The sequence below is a fragment of the Camarhynchus parvulus genome, chromosome 3 (assembly GCF_901933205.1).
Source record: "Camarhynchus parvulus chromosome 3, STF_HiC, whole genome shotgun sequence".
Classification (NCBI taxonomy): domain Eukaryota; kingdom Metazoa; phylum Chordata; class Aves; order Passeriformes; family Thraupidae; genus Camarhynchus; species Camarhynchus parvulus.
In genome coordinates, this window is record NC_044573.1 from 83,133,053 (window position 1) to 83,158,021 (window position 24,969).

Sequence of the window (24,969 nt, forward strand, 5' to 3'; positions counted from 1 at the left end):
TATTACTGTCATATATTTTATTAGCACCAATACATGTAATAGAATGCTGAAGAAGCTTGTTCTTCTGCAAAGTTCAGAGTTGTGAAATTTTATAATTCTGAAGATGTCTGCTATTCTTTATGGAAGGACAAATTCCCCTCTTTGCCAAGTAAAATGTCAAAGTTTAAAGTTCTATTCTAAATTGCACAATTACATACATTTAAACAATAAAGTGATTAAAGAAAAGTCTTTTAATTAAAGAGATACATGTTGTCCTCTGGCTCAGAGAATCCTTAAACAGCAACTGTTGGAGAACATTGTCGGGAAGTAGTACAATACACTTATTCCAATCCTCATTTTTATAATAGTGATGGTCACAACATTATGCAGACAGCAGTACTGAATTTTTGACGGACCTTAATTTCTGATACTTTATTCAGTTATGTTTACACAAAATCAAGTCCACTAGCCTTTGATATTCAAGCAAAGTATGTTTTCACTTAATTCCCAGGGTGTTATTTTTTAGAGTCCTAGCCATATTACAGACAACTGCTCCCAGTTCTTAAGGTGTATACCAGTTGTGCCCTGCAGCATGTTGAAACTCAAGCTAGCTCAAAACTACTTCCCTTCTGACACTCCACATTCCCAGAAGTTCTTTGGTTCATTGAAAAGAGAGTGTAGATTACAGAGGATAACAAGACACGAGCACTGAAAGAAGAAAATGAAATGAGAAAATCCTCAGAAGTACTTCCTCATCATTCCTTCCACTTGCCAAAAACAAAAAAATTCAAAAGGAAACTGAGGTTAATAAAGACATTTTACAAGGCCCAAACTTGGGATGGGAAATTAACAAAACGCAAGGAACAAGCAAGCTCACATTTCCCTCACTACCTCCCACATATACACTAACTCTTAGATTTAGTTTATTTTTTAGACACATAGAAAGGCTCTATTATAGCTCATTTTATTGGAGACAGTACTTACCATTATAACTCAGCTTCAGTTTCACTACATTAGGAGTGGCAGACATTTTTTGTCACAGAGAAAAACACTGATTAAGTACAAATCCTTCTTACTCTCGTTCTCACTCATGATTTGGGAAGATGCTTTTGCTTTTCACCTATGAACCATTAAAATATCTACATTTCCTTGGAAAAAGTAATGAAAACTAAGCATAAAACAAAGTGAGACAAGCATGGAAAAACCACTGATCGAGGAAAACAAGAAAAAGAACACTTTTCAGATGTGAATCTGACTACAAGCAGATGGTGGAATTAAAATTTTGCTGTTTTCTGTTTTCTGAAAGTTGAATATAGGAGGTAATGATGAAACAAATTATACAGCTAAATGGTATACGTGTCCCATATATGCCCTGGTATATGACTATATGCAATACTTTGATTAGATGTTGAAGATTTCTAGCTGTATAAGCAGGAACATAAAGCTATCTTAATGTTATGCTAGTACCCAACTCAATTACTTCTCCTGCTGCAGATCTTATTTGCTCAACACACTTCTCAAAAGCCAAATATATCACTGTTAATCAATCATTTTTAAAAAAAATAAATGCAACAACATTGAATCTAAAAGGCCATGCCCAAATTGCAATTATTTCATTATCCTCACTGATGAAGTGATTATGTCATTACTGGAACGTACCTGAAACAAGACCAGAAAATAAATAATAGATGTGCTCATAAGAGTAAAAGCATACAAAATTTAAAGTTTAAAAGCTTCTGCCCCTCTAAACTCACATTTTCTACTCCATAACTAGAAGTTATTGGTAACAGTTCCTTCTCATTTGTGTAAAAAACAATGCAAAGCACACAATATTATAGAAAAGTATTTGCTCAGAACATAGTTCAGTACCAAGCTCACATTATAAACATTTCCACTCTTCAAATTGTTACAAGGTAGAGTTGATAGGAAACACAAGTAGAAAGTAAGCTTGTGCAACAGCAGAAAGGATGGGATTTGACTCTGAATAACTATGATTTTGACAATAGCAGTGGAAGTGATAAACTCCCCAGTGTAAACTGGAGCAGGTTGTGTGAGACAACCCAGTCTGTGTCACCAATGCACTGAAGATGATTTCAAACAAGGAGGCAAGGTGGACAGCAGGAATGCTAGCACACAATTATTATGCTGCAGTTTGATTCAATTTAGTACTATCAGCCATCTCTAGGTGGAACAAGGCTACTTTATCAAGTTCTTAAACAAGCCATTTTTCTGTTTCCTTTACCAAGATAATTAGTTTTCCTGCAGTTGACTAGTTTAGGTTTAGAGTTTGTTAACACTTAGAACTAAAGCTGGCATTTTCTCCTCTATGTAGGCAACTGCTACACACTCTTAGATGAGCTACTGATAGAGCTCAGTCAGTAGCTCACAGAAGCCTCACAGAGACCAGCAGCTCTCTCCCTATGACAGCTAAGCTGCTTGCAATGAGCACATAGAAGAGGAGGAGGAGTTAGTATGTATACATAAGAACACTGGAAAAGGAAGGAATCTGTCAATCAGCAGCAAACAACCCCTCCAAAACCCAGAAAAGCATTGCTATAGGAACTGAAGACAACAAGAGTACTGTTTCTGTCACAAGCAGAAGTTACAGATATTATACACACAGCCCACTCAGTCTGAACAGAGACAAGGGTTTGGCTTTTTTGTTTGAGGGATTTGGATTGGTTGGGTTTTTTAGGCTGGGTTTTGGATTTTTTTTTTCCCTTCTCCCCTAAACCCTAGATTTCTACGTTCCCCTAAAGCACACAGCTATACTGGCTTGTAAAACTGGCTGGGCACCACTTTTACCAGAGCCACCAGGGGCTGGTATCTTCACTCAAATACTCAACTCCTGGATACATCTGTCCCATTTGCACAGCACTATAGCACTGTAATATACCATGCAATGAGAGAATTTTTAAACCCTTGAGAAAAGACTGTAAGTTACAACACTTTATTGTATAATAATTATAATCTCCATTGCTCTTTAGCTTATTCACAATAGACAGCTTTTCAAAGTAATTACCTAAAGCAAAGCTGAATTGTTTAACAAGTCTCTAAAGTTGTTTATTGCATTAAGTACTGCTAGAATTTAATTTCTCAACCATAAGCAGTTCATCAACTAAAAGGCAGGGCAGTTCATGCATATTTTTTAGACAAGTTTTGTCTCCTAGGCATTTCTGTCACTAGCTTAAGTTTTCTAGAGCAAAATGGCTGCAGGAAAACAGGATTTGTATGAGGAAGGACACAGCCCTGGTGTCCTAACGATGATTTAAATGCAGTACACTGTCAGCATCAATAACTTCAGTGGAACAAGTAAGGAGAACACAAAATAATCACACAGCTGTATGGAATTTTGACATGAATTCCTCACATAGGATAACAGTGCTGGGATAGGTCACATTTGATAAGACATTCACATTTTTATTTAATTAATAAGTAGTAAATTGTGTTTTGTCCATTTATATAGCATAACATGGATTCCAGCTTTTTTAGAAAACTAAAACCTATTGCTAGCAACATCTTAGTAACATTCCTCACTATTTCTTACTTAAATAAATGAAGAAGAAGGAAAGATTAAGTTATCTCCACAAGATCCAAAACTCTGGCTAGACTCTCTGCATTTCAAATTCCTTTGTCAGAATTAGGGAAAAAGCAAAAATCACAAGTGGCACAACACAATTTATACTGACATATATTTAACTTGAATGCAATTATCCTTCTTCAGCAACTCTAAAATGTTCATTTTTATAAGGAAGATGCTAAACACTGATCAGTAAATTCCAAGTCTTACAAATTCTGACCAAGAAAAAGGTCAGAGACTAAGGAGGCCATTTCCTCATACTAGGAAATGCTGAGGGAGCCTCCAGAAAAGATGACTGAGAGGGGACCTCATCAATGTGCATCGGTATCTAAAGCATGGGGTGTCAAAAGAACATTTCCAGGCTCTTTTTGCTGATGGCAAGCAATAGGACAAGAGGCAGAAACCGATGCACAGGAAGTTTCACCTGAACATGAGGAAGAACTTTTTTACTGTGTGGGTGATCAAGCACTGGAACAGATTGCCCAGAGAGGCTGTGAGATCCTGTGCCATGCACTCTGGGATGACCCTGCTTGCAGGGAGGTTGGACCAGATGACCCACTGTGGTCCCTCCAACCTGACCCATTTGTGCCAATTCTAGAATTAGCAAATCTCTAGTTAGAAGTATGCATGCCATTTTTGAATATATACTACAAAGCTATTAAAAATAATTACTGAGGTTTTAAAATATCAACCCAAAAAAAAAAAAAAAAAGAAATCACAGAACTGCAGACCTCATGACTTCACTATATTAATCCTAGTTGCAAGTAGACCTGGGTCTAACAAAGGTCAAAACCTAAAAAAACTAATTCTTGGGACAGAATTTAGCCAAAGTCCATAACCACGTGAGCAATTTTTATTTTGAAATGCTCAATCTTTTCCCAGATGCTTTTTTTTCTGTGATATAGCAAGTTATAAAGTATTTTTAAGGCAGCATATTCACAGAATATCCTTAGTTTAGGGAAAATTTCTCTTATTATAGAAGCTTTCAACTCTCCATTTGCTCTCTTTTAATGCTTTGCCTTTCACAAGAATCAGGTTCACTACTTGCATGGAACTTGAAAATGGTTTAAGGTAATAAAGATGGTAATCTAGACCCTCTTTGATTTTATGCTGAAGTAGGGAAAAAATCTTTTATTACATCTTTTGAAATTAAGAATTATTGCTCTTGCAATGGATGAATCAAGTTCCTCAACTTGAAATATTTAGAAAGTCTTTTCTAATTGTTCTAGGGGATAGGAATCCCTACTTTGGTTACATTCATTTTCTTACTAAGTATTTTGGTACAAAAAGGAAAATAAAGTCTGATTTAGGACAACTGTAATCCAAAGGGAAGGTATATCTTACTATCTATGCCCTAGAACTAAAATTAAACATGTAATCATTAACACAGGTCCTGATGTTACATCTTCTTAAGCATCTTAACTTCAATCTGGTCTCAAAAAAGGCATGTAAATGCAAATATTTACAGGCTATAAAAGTATGATCTTAAAAGCCTGCATCTGGAAGGACAATAGAGACGTGCCTATAAAATTATTGGAATGCAGTTTGCAGCATTGCCTTGAAAAGATCAGAATCTTACAGGTGGAAGGTGGTGGCAGTTTAGCTTAGACAAATTGGTTATTTCACAATCTGAGAGTAACTGTTAAAGGCAAATAAGGACATTATGATGAGTTTTACAGTAAAATCTATTATTTAATGCTAGAAAATACTTAAGACTAAGTCAATTTATTTTAAAAGAAATCCTCAATTTTTATTGACACTAGATCATTTTTAGTAGCATTTTGTAGGACTGAAATAATAAAGTTTCCAACTAGGAAAGAGTTAGTATCTACAAAAAACCAAATTCCTTATTTTCCACTGTTTCTTCCAATTAGTCATCTTTGACTACTGCTACTTAAATCATCAGCTGTCTTGTATTTATGCCCACAATCTTTGGTCTGTAAGTAAGAACCCAATTAAAACAGTTTATGATCAAAAAACTCAATCAATGCTTTTATGTTTTTCTTTCACCAAGTCCACAGAGTTTATAGCTTAAACCTTCTACCTATCTCTAAACATGTACTTTCAGTGTCCAATGCTATAAAATCACAATGTAAGTGCAGGAGTGCACTAAATTTCAATAAAATCAGAACCAGAAAAGAATGGTTGTGTTTTGGTTTTCCAGATGGGTAACTGATTTATCTTTTTTTCTTATGAGTTTATTGCTTCAAGACTTCTTTTTCTTTTTTTTTTAAGTACTTATATGTTGAACTTGAGACAAGGCAGAACCCTTTCTGTACTACTGTGGCATTTGCATGCCTCCAACAGATAACAAACTCAGTTATAGATAACAAACTCAGTTATAGTTTGCTGTTAATTTCAAAAACAGCCTTGTTGCTCTGCTGTAAAAATCCTAAATATAAACCTTTTCTTTTTATTCCATGTGTTCTATCCCATAAGCTATATTTTCCCTGTATTGGGATTCTGAATAAAAAGCCTTTCTTTCATTGCCTTGAAGAATATCGCAATAGGAATCAGGTATAAACAAATCAGAGGAGTTATAAATCACAAGGTAAAATAAATTCTCCCCCTTACCTCCCATTTCAGTGGGAGTTTTGTCCTAATTTATAAGGAATGGTATAGATTCACTACAAACAAAAACAGTTTTAGCTTAAGAAATGACTCCATAGTTGGGTATCACAGAATCACAGAATTTCTAGGTTGGAAGAGACCTTTAAGATCATCGAGTCCAACCCATCTTCTAACACCTCAACTAGATCATGGCACTAAGTGCCAGATCCAGTCTTTTTTTAAACACATCGAGGGATGGTGACTCCACCACCTCCCTGGGTAGATGATTCCAGTATTTGATCACTCTTTCTGTGAAAAACTTCCTCCTTAATTCTAGCCTGTATCTCCCTTGGCGCAGTTTGAGACTGTGTCCTCTTGTTCTGTCTGTTGTTGCCTGGAGAAAGAGACCGACCGCCAGCTCACCACAGCCACCCTTCAGAAAGTTGTAGAGTGTGGTAAGATCACCTCTGAGTCTCCTTTTCTCCAGGCTGAACAACCCCAGCTCCCTTTAGTCGTTCTTCATACGGCTTGTGCTCCAAGCCCCTCACCAGCCTTGTTGCTCTTCCTTGGACACGCTCAAGCATCTCAACGTCCTTCCTAAACTGAGGGGCCCAGAATTGGATGCAATACTCAAGGTGTGGCCTCACCAGTGCCGAGTACAGGGGAAGAATGACCTCCCTGCTCCTGCTGGCCACACCATTCCTGATACTGGCCAGGATGCCATTGGCCTTCTTGGCCACCTGGGCACACTGCTGGCTCATGTTCAGCCGGCTGTCAATCAGCACGCCCAGGTCCCTTTCCACCTGAGCACTGTCCAGCCACACCGTCCCCTGCCTATAACACTGCAGGGGGTTATTGTGACCAAAGTGCAGGACTCGGCACTTGGACTTATTGAACTTCATCCCATTAGATTCTGCCCATCCATCCAACCGTTGCAAGTCCCTCTGCAAAGCCCTCTGTCCCCCTAATAGATCGACACACACTCCCAGCTTAGTGTCATCTGCAAATTTGCTAATGAAAGCACACCTTTATCATAGAGCACATAATTAGCACACCTTTATCATAGAGCAAATAAATAGCCTGTTACTTGTTTTGAAAGGACCATTAGTTACCAATGCTATCACATATCATTGTACAGAATAACTTTAATGCTTTATCGACCTTTTGAAAATATGCTTTTCATTACTGACTACACAAAAGAAGTACCAGAAGTACTAATCTTGAAAACCAAATTGAGCATAAAACATATAGAACTACATAAGTTGAAATTTCCGTGCAATCTTGTATTACAGTAATGGTGTGCTGGTTTTGGCTGGGGTAGAGTTAATTTTCTTCCCAGTGGCTGGTTCAGGGCTATGTTCTGGGTTTGTGCTGAACACAGCATTGATAATACAGAGATGATTTTGTTATTGCTGAGCAGGGCTTGCACAGAGCCAAGGCCTTTCCTCCTTTTTGTACTGCCACTCTGGTGAGGAACTTGGGGGTGAGTGGAAGGAGACACAGCTGGGGCAGGTGACCCAAACTAACCAGAGGGATATTTCAGATCAGTGATACACTGACACACAGACTTGACATACTGGCTTGACCTCAGACCCACCTTGTCACTATTAACTTGCCTGGTGTCACTGGACTGTTGGTTGAGCCTGGTTACTGTGAACAGACCTTCTGCTTCTCTGCCAGGCACCATGGGATTGCTTCCACAGTGATGACACAGCTCCTGTGCCTACCTTGTCCCAGCTAGCCTTCCTTCATCTTCCCTTTGCTGCTGTCCCAGACACATCTGAGCTCTGTCAGGCATCCTGCCACATTTGCTTTGTTTTCTGCATGTCAAAATAAGCCATTCTTGTGCTTTGAGAAGTTATTCCTGAACCAGCTCTTCAGAGCTCCTTTGCAATTCAGTCTAATCCTCTCCTTAATCCTACCAAGCAGATCCCTGAATGAGACAAACATCTGTCATTATGTAGCACACAGTTCTAACCCTACTAATCATTCTGCTCACTTCTTTCTGGACATTACTCTCCTGCTCCCAGACCTCATCTACAACCAGTTCTTCCCTGTGAGCAAGTAAGGAGAGCTGATCATCTCCCCCAGAGAAAGTTTATTATGCTCTTGTGAAACATACTCTTCTATTTCAAGCCAGGTTAACAGCCTTATAGTTATGGCAAAATCTGGTTTTAGATGAATACAAAGCAGTTCGCTTTCATTCTATACTTGTGCAGAGCCTTTTACCCACAAGCAATACCACAGCCACCTCACTTTCCAGCTCTATCTTTTGGCATGCCATTCACATTCTACAACTTATTTGAGAAAAAAAAGGGCTTTTATTTATCTGTTCAAATATTCATGTGCCATGTCATTGTATAAACACACACAACATAATGCTCTTTTCCAAGGGACTAATATAGTCTCTGAATTATTTGCCTTCTGATGGATCTGCATTCCCTATGGGGTTTCTGTTGCAGCATGAGGGCAGGATTATTCCCACCTATCTTCATCTGCATCTCTAACAGCTAAGCAGAGCTATACCAGTAGAAGTCATTTTATCACTATTTAAGAGACATTGTATCAAAGACAGTTACAGCTTACAATGAAATTTCATATTTGCTTTTGCTAAATACTGCATCTAAGCATGTATACCAAGACTGTTTCTTGACTTTCATAGAACCTCAAGTGTTCCAGGTATTAAGTACCACTAGCCCTAGTACTCAAATTCATCTGTTGGTACCAGTAGATAAAAAAAAAGACATACTATACTGTTCTGAAATAAAGCAGCTATATTTAAAAGCATATTATCAGAAAAATGACAACACAGTCTCACCTTGAAGTGATTCGCAGGGTGTATTAGTTGATGTGCTAGCATCTGCTGATGAAATCTGAACACTATCCAAATTCTTTTCTTTAGATTTTGAGCCAATATTTTCAAGAACCACCTCCTTTTCTCTACTTGAAGTCTGAACAAGAGAAGATGATGAAGTTTCACCATAGAGTCGTTTCAGTAATTTCGCCAAGAACACTGCAGGGTAAAAAAACTTTTTTTAATAGGAAGAAATGCAGTGTTTTAAAAATATTTTAAGACTTCAGAAACCCCAACAACTAATTGATATAAGACAGGCTCCCTCATGTTCCATGGAAGTCTGGTTTGAGTAGTCTCTACCTCTCACAGGTGAAACTGAAAATAAATATATTTAAGTTCAAAATTTGAATTAGAAAAACAGTTTTAAAACACCAGAGTTCACTAGCAAGGTTACATTTAAAGTCTTCTATTTGACTACATTTTGGCATTAAATTAACAGTACATTTACAGACTAAACACACATTAATTTTTAAAACAAGAATCTTTCCATGCAAGTGTCATAAGGCTGCTCAAAATGCAGGTCTCTTCTGGCACAGAGGCACCGCAATTGAATTACTCATTAAGATCAGTAAGCTACAACGATTTAATCACACAGAAAAACCAGAAGTAGACAGCAGCAGAAACACATGGTAACCAGTTATTTCTACAGAATTATCAGTATTCTTATACGCCTCTTCTTCTTATGGGCCCATTTCTGACGACACTGACAATCTGCTACGAGTTAGTCAAATGCAAGTACCTTTTGATTAAAGAAATATATGCAAATAATCTACTCATTAACAAAACTATTACCTTTGTATATATACACGTACACTTCAATAACTTAAGAAGACATACTAAAGTATAAAGTATTACTAGAAGTTTTTATCTGTTGCAAAGCAACATCTCTAGTTTCATAAATTCTATGTGGTCAAGGGGATACGGCAGTATGTGGGGGTGGGAAAAAAGACATCTGGAGAAAAATGTTATCTAAACTGCAACCTCAGATTTAATATACATTCTGTGGACACTACACAAGCAACCTGCTGCAGATTCATAATAAAGTAATTCCGCCAAGAGAAAAGAACTTAAACTGTCATAAGAAGAATGCATCCCACTTAAGCTTAGCAGAAAAACATTTTATAGTCACATAACTTGTCAATAATTACTTCACAACTGAAAAAAACCCTTCATCCTTGAACCACCAGTCCTTGATAGACAAATTGGACTTCCAGTGTACCTTGGCAACTATGCTTTCTCATGTAAATGCTTAACCACATGAGAGAATGCTTTGCTATGGGCTATGATTACAGTTTCCAGATAGACAGACATGAACAAGTGACTGTGCATTTTCGTAAGGTTCCCTTGCCAGGTTAGTCTACAGCCAGAAAGACAAAAATCCACAATTAGACTCCTCTGCTAAAGAAAGTAGATGGAAATAACCAGCATAATGAGACAAAGTTAACTGCCTTTTGCAGATCTCTGACTCTTAAGCAAGTTATTCAAGAGATTTATCCTGAATCCTTTCCCCAAGTGCTGCTACTAACACTACAGCATTTTAATAAACTACAGTACAGCCAGTACTAAATGTCATGGTTTAATGCCAATAGGCAGCCCAGCTGCTTGTTCACTTTCCCGCACATGGAATGGGGGAAAGAACCAGAAAGATAGGATTGAGACCATTCATGGGTTGACGTAAAGATGGTTTAACAGGTAAAGCAAAAGTCACGCATAGAAGCAAAGCATGGAATTCATTCATCACTTCCCATGGGCAGGCAGTGTTCAGTGATCCCCAGGAAAGCAGGGCTCCATCACATACAGTGTTGACTTGGGAAGACAAACATGCCCCACTTCCTCCCAGCTCTGTATGCTGCGTATGGCACCATATGGTGGGGGACATCCCTTGGGTCAGCTGGGGGGAGTTGTCCCAGCTGTGTCCCCTCCCAATTCCTTGTGCACTCCCAGCCTCCTCACTGGTGGGGTGGGGTGAGGAGCAGAAAAGACCTTGACTCCATGTAAGCACTGCTTAACAACAACAAAAAGATCCCTGAGTCATCAACACTATTTTCACTACAAATACAGAAAACACATCACCACAGGAGCTGTTATGAAGAAAATTAACTCTAGCACATCCACAACCAGTACACACATTAACATTCAAGCACTTGTACTGAGGGAACTGTTCTTACAAAGCAAATTATCACTGACATACTGATAAATCTAAATATGCAAATACATCTCCAAATCTGCTGAGAAGAGCAGCCTCCTCATAGCTACACTGTATTTTATGCTCTCCACCTTGAAACATGATTTCCATAGTCATCTCTCCCCCCAAATTACGTCACCTTTTCCTTTCCATTTTTAAAATTGAGGGACTATATTCATACACACAATAGCATTACTTCAGAAAGCAAGATGAGACCTGCTGCGATACATTCATTCCTTCTAACTCCCATGGGGAGCTCTCCCCCTCTTTAATACCTTTGCTTGAGAAAGCAAGCTGATAGAATGCCTGCCTTGGAGGGTATAAATACTGAGGAGGTTATTCTTTGATAAAAATCTCTTTTGCTCAGAAAGAAGTATCTAGATCAGGAACAGTGACAGATTCACCAAAGCAACATCCACTTGGCTAGAGTTTTCAGCAGACACTGGAAGAAGCAGTAAGGTGTGGAGTGAGGGAGCTCTTCACTGCCGGCAAAGTTTTCACATCTGTGTCAGAGCATCTCAGCACTGACACAGGTCATCTCTTAAGATAACTAGCAATTTCCAATAACCATAACAAAATAGAAGTGGCAAGTGTTGACACACAGACATTACAAGGTCCTTACTTGAAACCTGATGTATTTCAAGCCTTCTGAAGACAGCAGAAAGCAATGAATCCCAGCAGTTCACCTACCTCAGGTCAATGAAGAATCACAGAATCAGGTGAGTGGAAAGGGACCTCAAGGATCATGGAGTCAAACTCCTGAACAGCACCATCCTCAAGAGTCACATCATGTGCCCAAGAGCTTTGTCTAAACAATTCCTGAGCTCCATCAGACTTGGTATTGTGACCTCTTCCCTGGGAAGCCTGCTCCAGCGCCCAAACACCCTCTGGGTGAAGAACCTTTTCCTGATATCCAACCTAAACCTCCCCTGACACAACTTCAGGCCATTCCCTTGAGTCCTGTCACTGGTCACCACAGAGATCAGGGTCTGCCCCTCCTCCTCCCCTCACAAGGAAGCTGTAACTGGAATGAAGTTCCCTCTCAGTGTCCTCCAGGCTGAACAGAGCAAGAGCCCTCAGCTGCTCCTCATATGGCTTCCCCTCAAGGTCCTTCACCATCTTTGTAGGTCTCTTTTGAATGCTGTCTATAGCTTAATATCTTTCTTACATTGTGGCGTCCAAAACTGTCCCCAGCACTCGGGCTGAGGCTGCCCCAGCTCAGAGCAGAGCAGGACAATCCCTTCCCTTGCCCGGCTGCTGATGCTGTCCCTGATGACCCCAGGACAGGGTTGGCCCTCCTGGCTGCCAGGGCACTGCTGGCTCATGTTCAACGTGTCATTGACCAGGACCCCCAGGTCCCTTTCCATGGCACTGCTTTCTAGACTCTCACTCCCCAGCCTGTCTGTACGGCCAGGGTTGTCCCATGCCAGGTGTAGAATCCAGCACTTGTTGAACTTCCTATGGTTGGTGATTGCCCAACCCTCTGATCTGTTGGGGTCTCTCTGCAGGGCCCCCCTGCCCTAGAAAGAGTCAACAGCTCCTCCCAGTTTTGTACTGTCTGCAGATTTGGTTAGTATGCCTAGAATCACCAGAAAGTGCTGAAAAAACTGACTTATTTTGAACTGTTTGGAATCCTAAGTATATTCTAGTCTGAATAAAAAATAAAATAAAAATCTGCCTGCAGCCCAAAACCTGAACCAAGTGGTCCTCAGTATAAGTGAACTAAGAAATTAGGCTCTGAGGAATACCCATTCTGCTATCCTCAGCAGCTTTACATGCTCCAAAGCAGCACTCTGCTTTGCAATTAACAGTCTCAGAACTGAGCTACCAAAACATTTTTCAGATGACAAAGGAAGCTCTTTCCAGAGAGTTCTATCACTGTAATTACTTGAAAAAAAAAGGTATTGTGTGATATCCACAAATATTGGCTCAATCACAGGAGAATGGTCTTGCCTGATGCTATGGAGCAGTTCTTGCCTATTGAAAACCTCTCCTTAACCTGATGTCTCTGGTACTGTTCAGCATCAGAGATCAGTCCATTTGGTAAGAACTGCTCAGACCCTTAAAAATAACTACCCCCTACCATAACATTAGCAATAAAGGAAATTCAAGCAAAAAATGCCTACTACCAGAAATGTATCTTACCTATTAGAGTTTCAAAATGGAGTAAGCTTACTCTCACCATAGCCATGGCATAGTCAACTTAATAACCATACGGTTATTGCTTAACAATGTTTTCCTGTCAACATAACTGATGGAGGAACTGTACACGTTCATGTAGTCTTTTGATTCTGATTAGCCTTTTCATTTAATTTTAAAAGAAAAGAAAATCATTTTCCAGCTGAAAACATGCAGCACTATTAAAACATTCCTACTGTGCAATGAGCTGAAGAAACACTGTAACACTTGACTTTCCAGGAATTCCTCAGTGACAAAAAGGACCCAGTATTTTCAGACATGAGAACAAGCTGCAATAGGTACCAAACAAGTTCCAGGGCTAATTCTTGACAACTCATGTCTGGAAAGAGTGAAGTACAAATACATCAGAAAACTGAAAAATCACCAGGTGTCTACAGTTTGACATCACATAAAGAAAGCAAAGTGTAACTCTAAGAAATACAACACAAAACACATGCCGGCTACTGATACAAATTGTCAACGTCCATGACCTTTCTACTACTAATTTTGTAAGAAGATTATAAGGAGCCTCCTTCAAATAAATGCATTTTTGACAGCTATGTATTAAATTGACACCTCGACTGAATATTACATACATAACCAGACTATACACAAACACACTGAAATAGCATTGCAGATTTATGAATATTCTGGGGTTGGCAACAGGACTTAGCATTACTTAAAACTCAGCTAGGACCCGACTGTAACAAAAGCACGCTGAAGAACTAAACACATTAAGTTCGGAACAACATCAGAAACGTTCCTGTGCAGCAAGAGCTTCCTCAAAAACATTTCTGTGGAGAATGCTTGCCACATACTTTTGGCTACATGTCATCCATGCTGTGCGTACTCCCACCACATTTCTCATTTGGTTGCCTCCTGCCTACTTAAGCGGAAGTTGGGCAGCAAGAACAAAGTAAAATGGCATCACTGAACTCTGTGAAGCTTGCAAGTTGCCCTACTTGGTCTCTTTGTCTCTCCTACAAACAGAAGCTTTCCAAAAATGGTAGAATCAGGAACTTTTTCTAAAACCATCCCATGTGCAAGATGCGCTAATATGCTATTTCTGCTACAGCAGAAGGAAAGATAGTACAGCAGAATGGAAAAGGACGGAATGATAATCCTCATGCAGAACATATGGACAAGGCTTCATTAAAATGTTCAGTTCATCTCTGTTAGTGAAGAATTGCTCTCCAATATTCGAATGGATTTAAATCCTTAAGGTCCCTTTTATCATGGAAGTACCACATCTCCTATGAAGGGCACAACAGGACAGTTACTTTATAACATGATCATAAAAATCACAGAACTGTTAAAGCTAGAAGGGACCTCCATACATCACCCAATCTAATCCAAAAGCTCAGAACAGGATCAACTAGAGCAAATTGTGGAGGGCCTTGCCTAGCAGGATATAACAATCCCATTGCATGGATCATCTCCTCTTCCCTAATGATGCCTAGACACTCTTGACCAGAGATCTTCAAGGAAACCACCTGGATAAGAGTGACCCTTGAAAAAAAAGATTACTGTGTTTATCGGGACAAAGCATTTTAGAAGACTGCTACAGACAGAAAATGTTAGCTAGACTGCTGTTCCTACCAGCTAGCAGGTGGAAGACTGATGATACCTTCAGGCCAGGAGTCATTCACTCCTTTAAATGATGCCCCACAAAGTTTACTTTTCCTTTAACCATACAGGATAGTTTCATAGTTTGAGTCTTCTGGATCCTTTCTGAAAGAATTGCTCAGCTGGCCAAACTGATGAGCAAAGGTCTTTTCTCTGTGTTTATTTGGCCTAACAAAGCAATTCTTGGGTCATAGCTCTGCAAGCCGCACAAAGACGAAGGCATTCAGTTTGTATTTCAGCCACCAGGGCAAAATTTAGTCTGAAGTTACGATGCCTGATGGCACGCAAGGTATCCTGTTTTGCCTGCAGATTAAACACTGCTCCAGAGACCTCAACGTCCATAAGACACCAGTTCTGCCAATGAGCTCTGAGTGCCCAAGATGTACTTAGTAGAGATGATGGTGCACTGAGTACAGGCCCTGTTAGAGTAAATGAAAATCAATACACAGAACCTCCAAGGATAACTAAATTTTTTAACCTTGACTTTAACTTCCCAAAACAAGCAAAAGACACACACACACACACACACACACACACACACTGACCTTGGAAAAAACAAAACCTCCAATCATCAAGCCCCACAGCCAAAACTGCACAAACAAAACAAAAAGGAAACAGCTGAAAGCTCAAAGACCCCAAACCATTGCTAGAAATGGCAGAGACCAAAGGCTTGAATTAAGTCAAGAGAGCTTGTGTGTATGCACAGCATATTCTAGTCCTGAGGGAAATGAATAGCTAAGGAAGAGAGTAATCAACCATTACAAAACATTCCGTGGCAGCTGAAGAGGGTATCATTTCCCCACTCCCCCTCATTTTTACCAAAAACATTAGAGCCATGCAGAGATATGGGAAAAAGAACAATGCAGTGACATGCAATTACATTCTGTGTAGCTTGACAGTTCAGATCATCTAAAAGGTGTATCTAACATCTAAGATGGGATGCTCTTGTTCAACTCAGGAGAAAGAAACAGAAAATGTGATTTTCTTCTATCAGCAAGGTCAGTTTTGCCAGGAGTGACGTATTTCCATTTCACCATGGATAGTGCATGCAAACCAAAGGAAGCACTGTAGCAGTATCATGGGAATAACAGAATTGATCTTTCCAACTGGGGAAAAATAGTGAAATATGTGGAATCCTAGCTGTGATCAAAGTACAGTTTTTTGTACACAGGAACTGGTACAGTATTTTGCTTTGTGTTCCCAGTCTGCAAGCAGTCCTTATCCTGCAGGCGAAGCTATGGTAACAGGCTCTTACAACAGCAGCTAAAGGATAAAAAAAGGATAAAAAAGCAAGGACTGCAAGATCTGCAGCAGAAAATTCAGGCTGAAGCTGACTGTCTCTTTCAAGAGGCACTTGCAGACAAGCATAGAAGCTAACAGTTTACAAGATCTTGTGTTTAGTCAAAGAGGGGGCCATTCTGCAGATCATCGTCTACATCTTCAGTCTCCATACTTCAGATAAAATGCATCTTTCTACAAATTTATAGTCTTTCCTTCCAAACAGCACTGCTATTTTATGACATGCTTTCTTGAGGAAGACACCAAGTAATTTTTCAGCTTCATATTTCAGGATAGAATTCACTTGCATTTCAACGCCAGAAAATGTACTAGTCCATCTTGTCTGAATGACTGGGAGAAGTACTTCTACACACCTACCTACACTGAGACCCAAAAACTTGCACCGTAATACTTTTAATACACTTCAAAAGACTCTAGAGGAGCTCCATAATTCATACCAGGGTTTTTCTAGTACCTTTGGCATACGACACATACACACAGACCATGTTTGCTATTTAGATTTGAAAAACTTGACTGTTCTCAGTACTTTTTCTTCCTCTCCTTACTAGGTTAAGGAATCCTACATTACATACGAACCATGCACCATATTTCCCACTGGAGATTTCCCTACAGGTTAGAAACCTTGATTCTGAAGTCTCTTTTGGCCCAGAAAGCAGTCTCTCAGCCTCATACACCTTACTTTTAACTACCTGCCTTTGTCAAGAGGGCTCTTTTTTTTGAACAAAGGTTGTTCATCCCATTTCTCCCAAGCTATGATGTTGCTTGGTTGCTGTGTGGTTCTCCTGGCTTTGTCTTTTGAACTCCAAAACTGAGACTGAGTAGAAACACCATGGTGAAATGCTGATATCACAAGCTGATTATTTTAAACTTGACTAGTTCCTCAGACAATCTTTTAGTTTTACAAGACTCACAAAACTTTAGTGACAGAGAAAAATTTGTAGATTTCTTCACAGGATGTCTACACAAGGTGGCAATGGTCCTCTTTACAAGGTTACAATTGGTTTCACTGACATTACATATAACAGATGATTTTAACACCTACAGCTATTATTACATATTTAATGGTGAAAAGAACCCACATGTACTATTTGGGAATGAAATAATGGAAGGATTTAGTTGTATCCAAGGTCCAAGAATTCTGTGCTTGAACTACTAGGTATCAGCTACAGCTCAGTATGGCTGTTAACCAAAAGGTCACAGGGAGCTGCACAAGAAACAGAAGCTATCATTTTATACCTAGTGTGTAATAGTAACTTCACGATATCAGGGTTTGTCTCAAGACCACTGACATTATTCTCACTGAAACAGCATCTATTAGTCTTCAACATCCCATTAGCTAAAAAAAATCAGATGCTAATTGCCCTAATTTTACACCTGTCATATTCTTTATTACAAGTTCGAGAACCACAATGGCGAAAAAAAATCCATTTTTGTGCTCTAAAGTAGTAGTTGATAAAATGTCTCCATTTATCTTTTTATTTAGCATTACTTTTTGTAGCACATGGAAACCCACTTTGTTATCTAAAATTCAGTAATATAGAATTCTCCTGCCTGTGAGATAAATAAGCTGCAGCTGTTCAAAAGTTAAGTATATGGCATATATCAGGAAGATTGAAAGGTAGGAGAGGAAAAGAATATAGTGGTTAAACACACCATATCTATGCAGTCACCTAAATTAAGCAGTTATTACAAAGAGAGACTGACCTGTGAGCCTCCAGACCAACGCAGTTCATAGCAATTGTGGATACAAACCAGTAACTTATTGCTAGAAAAAGCCAACATTTATTTTCTCTTCTTAGCTTAAAAGAAACTTATTCAGCTAGACCAAACACAGGCCCTGTCACATTGCAGTTTCAAATCAGTAAGACTGGTGTTAGATCTGTCAGCAAATTCTACATGAGTGCGTAGTTCAACAAGAAGCTGACTAATAGATCGTGCTATCCTGTCTCAACAAAGCTTTTAGAGATCTGTCAGTAGGCCACCTTAATTGCAGCCACAAGCTCCTAGACATCAAATAAACTTGACATGACAAAGATGATAAGAAGCTACCTTAATTACAGCCACAAGATCCTAGACATCTATTAAAGTTGACATGATGAGGATGATCAGAAGTTCACAATGAGAATACCAGGATTCTGCTCTGCTGTTCCCAAAAACCTCATCTGCCTTGTAGTGAAACCTGCAAAGTGTGTGTTGCTACTGCAGTCCTGGGAAAACAGAGCATCTTCAATATGGTTTCAATTTGTGCATACTATCTGTCTTCTACAAAACTTAAAAATATGTTTCTCATACTGCACCATTATCTTTTTCTTACTTGCACAATCAAACACACCTCACTGAAAACATCTAAAGATATCTCACACCACCTAACCAAAGCTCAACTTTGGTATTATTATTATAATAATCATAATTCTGGCCACTGAGTTGAGCCAACTGTAAACTACAGCTGCACAAGACTGTCAGCAGTGCCCTGGCAGCCAGGAGGGCCCACTGTGTTCCAGAGGGCATCAGGCACACTTGGGCAAGGGAAGGGATTGTCCCACTCTGTGCTGCTGCAGCCCCATCTCAAATCCTGTGTGCTGTTTTGAGTGCTACAATATAAGAAATATACAGAGCAGCTAGAGAGCACCCAAAAGAGACCTACAAAGATGGTGAAGGGCCTTGAGGTGAAGCTGTATGAGGAGGGGCTGAGGGCACTTGGTCTGTTCAGTCTGGAGCAGACTGAGGGGAGACCTCAATGCAATTACAGCTTCTTGTGAGGGGAAGAGAAAGACAGACCCTGATCTCTTCTCTGTGGTGACAGTGACAGGACCTGAGGGAATGGCCCTAAACTTCAGGGGAGGTTTAGGTTGGATATCAGGAAAATGTTCTTTACCCAGAGGGTGTTTGGGCACTGGAACAGGCTCCCCAGGGAAGTGGCCACAGCACCAAGCCTGAGAGAGCTCAAGAAGCATTTGGACAGTGCTCTTGGGCACATGTGTGATTCTTGGAGATGGTGCTGTGCAGGGACAGGAACAAGACTCCAATGATTCCTGTGCTCCCTTCCAACTCAGTGTACTCTGTAATTCTATGAGACTTTTTTCCTCTCTCTTCTAGACAGATTTGGGAGAGGGAAGGGGAAAGGCTGCGCACTTATCACTGCTCAGAGACCAATCTGAGGCCAACACAGGTGTAAAGTTTCAGAAAGTTTAAATCTTACTTCACTCTAGATCTGGATGCAAAGAGCATATGGCTAAAAGTGAAGATGGAACTATGCCACACATTGGCTAAAGTTAAATGTTACGGTAAATGATAATAGTAATATGGAAAAAAGACATCAAAATAGCTAAAAACAGTAAAAATCAAAAAGCAAAACACAAAAAACCCACAATTCACTCTGACTTCAGATTACTGAAGAGAAAAAAATTTGCAAATTTTAAACAGGCAGTTTCACATAAGAAGAAGCAAGCTAAAATGAAGGTCAAGATACCAGTATTTAAAAATCAAACCATGAAATTGGCAGGTGTAGTATCACTAAACACAAAGAAAAGTCCAACAGCTTTGTGCATTAAGTATTATTCAAAAGAAATCTTCATAAGGTCATATCATATAAAACATAGATCAACTGAATTTCTACATAGCTTTCTTCAAAGAGTAAATATATCACCTTTTGCAGTGATTTCAACATTTGATCATAACAAAATCAAGCAACTTCTGCAAGCATATCAAATACACATAGAAATCAATATTGCACCAAACATCCCATCACAAAAAAGTTCTAGAAGTTCCAATGCAGCTGAATTTTTCTTTTCTTTCTAGACATATATGGAGTTTTACTTTAAGTCATTAACCAACCCACAAAAATCCAAACTTCTTGAGAACAGTTTTCAACCTTTTGAACTAAAAACAACTGGAAACATAAGAAACCACATATTGCCATAACAATCTGTGCTGGCTTTGGCTGGGATGGAGTTAATTTTCTCCACAGTAGCTGGTAGGGGGCTGTATTTTGGATTTGTGCTGAAACAGGGTTGATAATACAAGGATGATTTCGTTATTGCTGAGCAGTCTTAAGGCCCTTTCTGTTACCTACCCCACCAGTGAAGAAGGCTGGAGGTGCACCAGGAATTGAGAGGGGACACACCTGGAGCAGCTGACTCAAGGGATATGCCAAACCCTATGTTGACATGCTCAGATATAAAGCTGGAGGAAAGAAGGAAGGGGGAATGCTCAGAGTGATAATGTCTGTTCTCCCAAATCACCATTACAGGTAAAGGAGCGCTGCTTTTCTGGGGGAGGCTAAACACCTGCCAGCCCATGGGAAGTGGTGAATGAATTCCTTCTTTTGTTTTGCTTGTGTGGATTTTGGTTTGCCTATTAAACTGACTTTGTCTCAACCAAGTGAGTTTTCTCACTTTTCTGATTCTTTCCCTCATCCCAGTAGCAGGTGAGTATGTGAGCAGCTTTGCTCTGAGGTGATAGATTCCAGAAATCTATGTTACAACAAGGGCAAACCTAGCGTTGAGTGAAAAGCATTACACGCTGAATGTTTAAAAAGGCAAAATAACTACAAACAGACACACCTTAATGGCACACACCACCACCTCCACCACTTTTACTAAATAACACAGATTCATACACCTGCTCCTAAACATGATTACTCCCTAGCATGTTTAAACAGTCCCACCTACCCTTGTGGACCATCCTATCTCAATGCCAAGTACGTAAGAATTGCTCGAACTTCCTAAGAACAAACCAGCCCTACACCAACACAATCCATCTCCTGAAAAAAACCCAAAACCCCAAACAGCCACCCACACAAAACACAGAACCCTAAAGACACATCATGTCAGGCTCTGTCCTCTGTGAGCATGTGCTCCCCTTGCAGACTTTCTAAACAGAAGGCCATTGGGTGTATCATTTCTGCTTCTTTCACTACCTTTTTGGCCTTTCTCCTTGACTGCATTTCTCATCCAGGCATAACACCAAGGTCAGCAACAAAACTTTTTTTCCCCCCTTCCATAAAAGGTTTCAATGGCAAAGTCAAGTACACTTAGTCTAGTGTAGCTTCTACATTTCATCACAAAAACCCCAGCTATTTGTAATTTAGCCAACTACAATCCAGATAGAATTTACATCTTGGTATGCTGTAATAAATCTTTGGTCACATTTGGGGGGGGGAGCAAGATACTTCTCAAAGAAGGAAAAAAAATAATGTCAGGCATCAAACTCCATTTACCATTAATATTGCCCTTATACTATATATATATATAGTATATATGATATATATATATCACTATATATATGAAAAATATATGATGAAAGAAAACATGCTTACTATAAAAAAAGGTGACTATCTTTTTTTCCCAGTATAACATCAAAGTATTTGCCAAAAATTATGTTGAGTTTGAATAAAAATAAGAAAGGATTTGAATAACTTCAAGATCTCTAAAAAAAATCAATGTTTCTCTGAAACTAGAAAAAGGGAAGAAATGGTGTGCTCTTCTGTAAGAATGAAGATGTTTAATATGTGATATAGCCATTTAAAACAAACCCCAGGAAAACAAAAAAAAAAAACCCAAAACTAAGGAAGTGCAATCTCATTTCAATGACCATCATATGTCTGCCCCAAGTCACCTGAGAGACAAAAAGAGCACTCCTTGAAGCAATATTCTCTATTTTAAACTATTTGTCACTCATGTCTATCAAGTATCCACATTTCCTTTCCAGTTTAATCTCCCCAATAGGAAGCCTCCTGTTGTCCCACTAGATCATTCCTTGTACTGCACAACTTTTCTATCACTTTTTAGTAGCAATTATATCAATAATGTACACTACACCTGCATCAATACCTTAACTCTACCCTTCAGCAGCTGGAACATCACTCTCTATATAGCCCTTCATGGAAGTGTTATTTTGGGGTGGCACAAACTTCCAAGAATGATGACTAAAGCCTTCAAGATGCAATTGTCAAAGTTTAACAGCAACAAATTGGGAGCTCAGCTGTCCCAGACAGGATCAATACCGTGTTGATAACACACAGAATGACAGCCGTAGTACCTCTAGCCCTGTCACAAATCACTGGTACACGAGCAAGTAAAAAACAAAAAGCTCCACAAAAACTAAAAGAAAAAAATGCACTTTCTCAACTACTCCTGTCTCACCTGTTCCTGACAGAGTGAAGTGCATTTCACTTACCTGCTCTCCTGGCTTTTTCACTATTTAGATTCTCTTCACTGACAATTAGACCCATGACCCACAAGCTGTTGACCATCCCATTTATTCTGTATTATGGCTCAGTTCCCAACAAAATAAAAAGCTTTGCTGTTCTATTGTAATGCAGACAAAAATCTGTCTTCAGCATTTCAACAGGCTCTTACAAAAAGCCAGCAAAATTAACCTTAAAGGGAAGCAGCTAAACCTTCTTTCTCAGCTCTTTTACAGGACACCTGTCCTTTCAAAAATACATATTGTTTCACAACAGAAAGTCAACAGTTTTCATGTATGCTATGGGCTGCAGAGGCTGATCAGATGAGGTTTTAAACTCTTCTAGTTTTTTTTTATTTCCTTCCCACGGGAGCATGTGACATCCTTGTATTTCTCACTGTATTTTCCTCCCAATCTAAAGTCAAGGCTCCTTAGAGTGGCTGAATAAAATAGGAACGATTTCCAACTTTACACAGTAAAGTCAGACACTCAGCATGATCATTTTAGCTTTCTCTGACAGGCTACCAAAACAAGCAGCTCTTTATCTGACCTTCAGTTTTAAACAATTTGAGAGCTTTAGAATTCAGTTCTCTCCCATTCTCAGCTCTAGAGCCATGCATTCATTCACAAGCGCATGAACTCACTCTTCCTAATTCACTTTCTTCCAGAAAACATCAATTTGTAATTCACATCCCCAAAGCGTAGAAGCAAAACACTGATTCCTTCTCCCTTCCTCACAACGAATCTGCACCTAAACCACAGAGAACACCACTGTGTATTTAAACCTCCTTCAAACGATCTCTACTGGCAGTCCGTCAGCAAACGGCTTAGACATTAACTCTAGTGACCAGTTCCACTCTCAAATTGGTTTCCTCCCACGAAGTATTCCAGTTTCAGGATGCTGGAACTGTGTGAAAACGCAAAAGCCAAGCACACGATGCAAAGCGTTCAGCTCTCGCACAGCTCAGCTCTACTCGACACCCCTTAAGAACGAGATATTAATTATGGAACACCTGTATTTTGATTATTGCGTTCTTCCTGTGTCATGTCTTATAAAACATTCAGATAAACAGAACAGACTGAAGCTGTGCTTGGATAGCAGAAGGCTTTTCTCGTATTCTTTGCAAGCACAGTACCACAGTTATTTCAGAAGTGAGCTAAGTCACTTTAAGGCGAAATAGAGGGTCACTAACAAGTAAACACGCATGTATGTGCGTATTGAGGAAAAAATGAGTCATCTTAAAATACTCTGTGATTACAGAAGTAAATTGTATTTACTCTCTCCCTACCCCCAGGCAGGAACACTCGGCAATAGAACCCGTCCCAGCCCCTCCGAGCCGGAGCGGCTGGACAGGAGGTCGGGAGGGCTCAGCCCCGGAGTCCCCGCGGCCCCGCGCACCCAGAGCCGCGCCTGTGCGGCGGGCAGGCTCCGCTGAGACCACTTTTGTCCGCCCGCCTTCCCTGCTGCCGGGCTCGCTCGGCTTCTCACGGCCTTCCCCCGCGGGAAGGGCGCCGAGCAGCGGAACCAGCGAGTCCCGCGGCGGCAGCGCGGCGCGCCCGGGCCGGAACACACCGCGGCTGAGGGCGCCTGAGGGCAGCCGCACCCGGGGTCGTCACCGCCGCGCCCCGGCTCCCTCCGACACCAGCCCCGGCGGCAGCACGGCGGGACCGACCACCCCTCACGGCACAGACTCACCGCTCCTCCTGCTCCCAGCCATGGCCCCACGGCCCCTCCGAGACACCCCCGCGGCCCCGAGCCGCTCCCCTTCCCGTTGGCCGCCGCAGCTGTCGGTCCCGGCGCCGGGCGCTGCCATTGGCGGGGCTCCGGGAGGGCGTCCCCGCGCCGCGCGTTGGCCCCGCCCCGCCCCGCCTCAGCGGGCGCGACGCCCGCGGGCTCCGGCAGGGGCGCGCGGCTGCGCAGAGCCGGCGGGGCGCCCGTGCCGCGCGCTCGGGAGCGAGGGCGAGGCGCGCGCGGGGCGCGAGGGGCGGGGGGAGCGGCGCGCGGAGGGCGGGCGAGCGGCGCGCGGCGGCCCCGGCGGGTGAGCGGCGCCGGGGGACGCTGGGCGCGCGCCGCTGCTCCCGCCCCGGCGTCTCCCTTAATCCCGACCCGCCGCAGCCCGCACCCGCCGCGTTAATAATGCACTAGAATGTCAGCGCTGAAAAAGGTAGGGACGGAGGTAGGGAGGGAGGGGAGGCGAGGGAAGGAGCCGCCGTCGGGGCGGCAGGCACGCCGGGCTGCTCGCGGGGGCGCCTCCGCACAAGCAGCGGAGGGAACGGGCGAGTGCCGGTGCCGCGGGTCCGCGCGGGGGACCGCACCGTCGGGGACGGGCGCCCGGGCAGCGGGGCGAGGGCGCGCCAGCCGCGCCGTCGGGTGTGGTGTCATCCCCATCACCGGCGCGTCCCGGCGTCGCGCTGGCCCCGGCGCGGTGTCGCCGTGGCGGGGGTCTCGCCTCGGTACAGCCCGGGCAGGACGGCTGCGCGGCGGAGTGCCCGATGCCTGAGCGGGGCGGCCGCGGTCTGGCACCCTCCCGT

At 41.4% G+C, this 24,969-nt stretch overlaps 1 protein-coding gene across 1 annotated transcript in view; it reads right to left on the bottom strand.

Moving 5' to 3' along the window:
• Positions 1-24,158, bottom strand: part of ERICH1 (glutamate rich 1) — a 65,797-nt gene extending 41,639 nt beyond the window's left edge. Inside the window, exons 1-2 of the mRNA XM_030945227.1 lie at positions 24,134-24,158; positions 8,928-9,122 (exon numbers count right to left, since the gene is read on the bottom strand). Of these exons, the coding sequence (XP_030801087.1) occupies positions 8,928-9,122; positions 24,134-24,155 (217 nt within the window). The 5' untranslated portion in view covers positions 24,156-24,158. The remainder of the gene's footprint in view (positions 1-8,927; positions 9,123-24,133) is intronic.
• Positions 24,159-24,969: the final 811 nt, after the last annotated feature.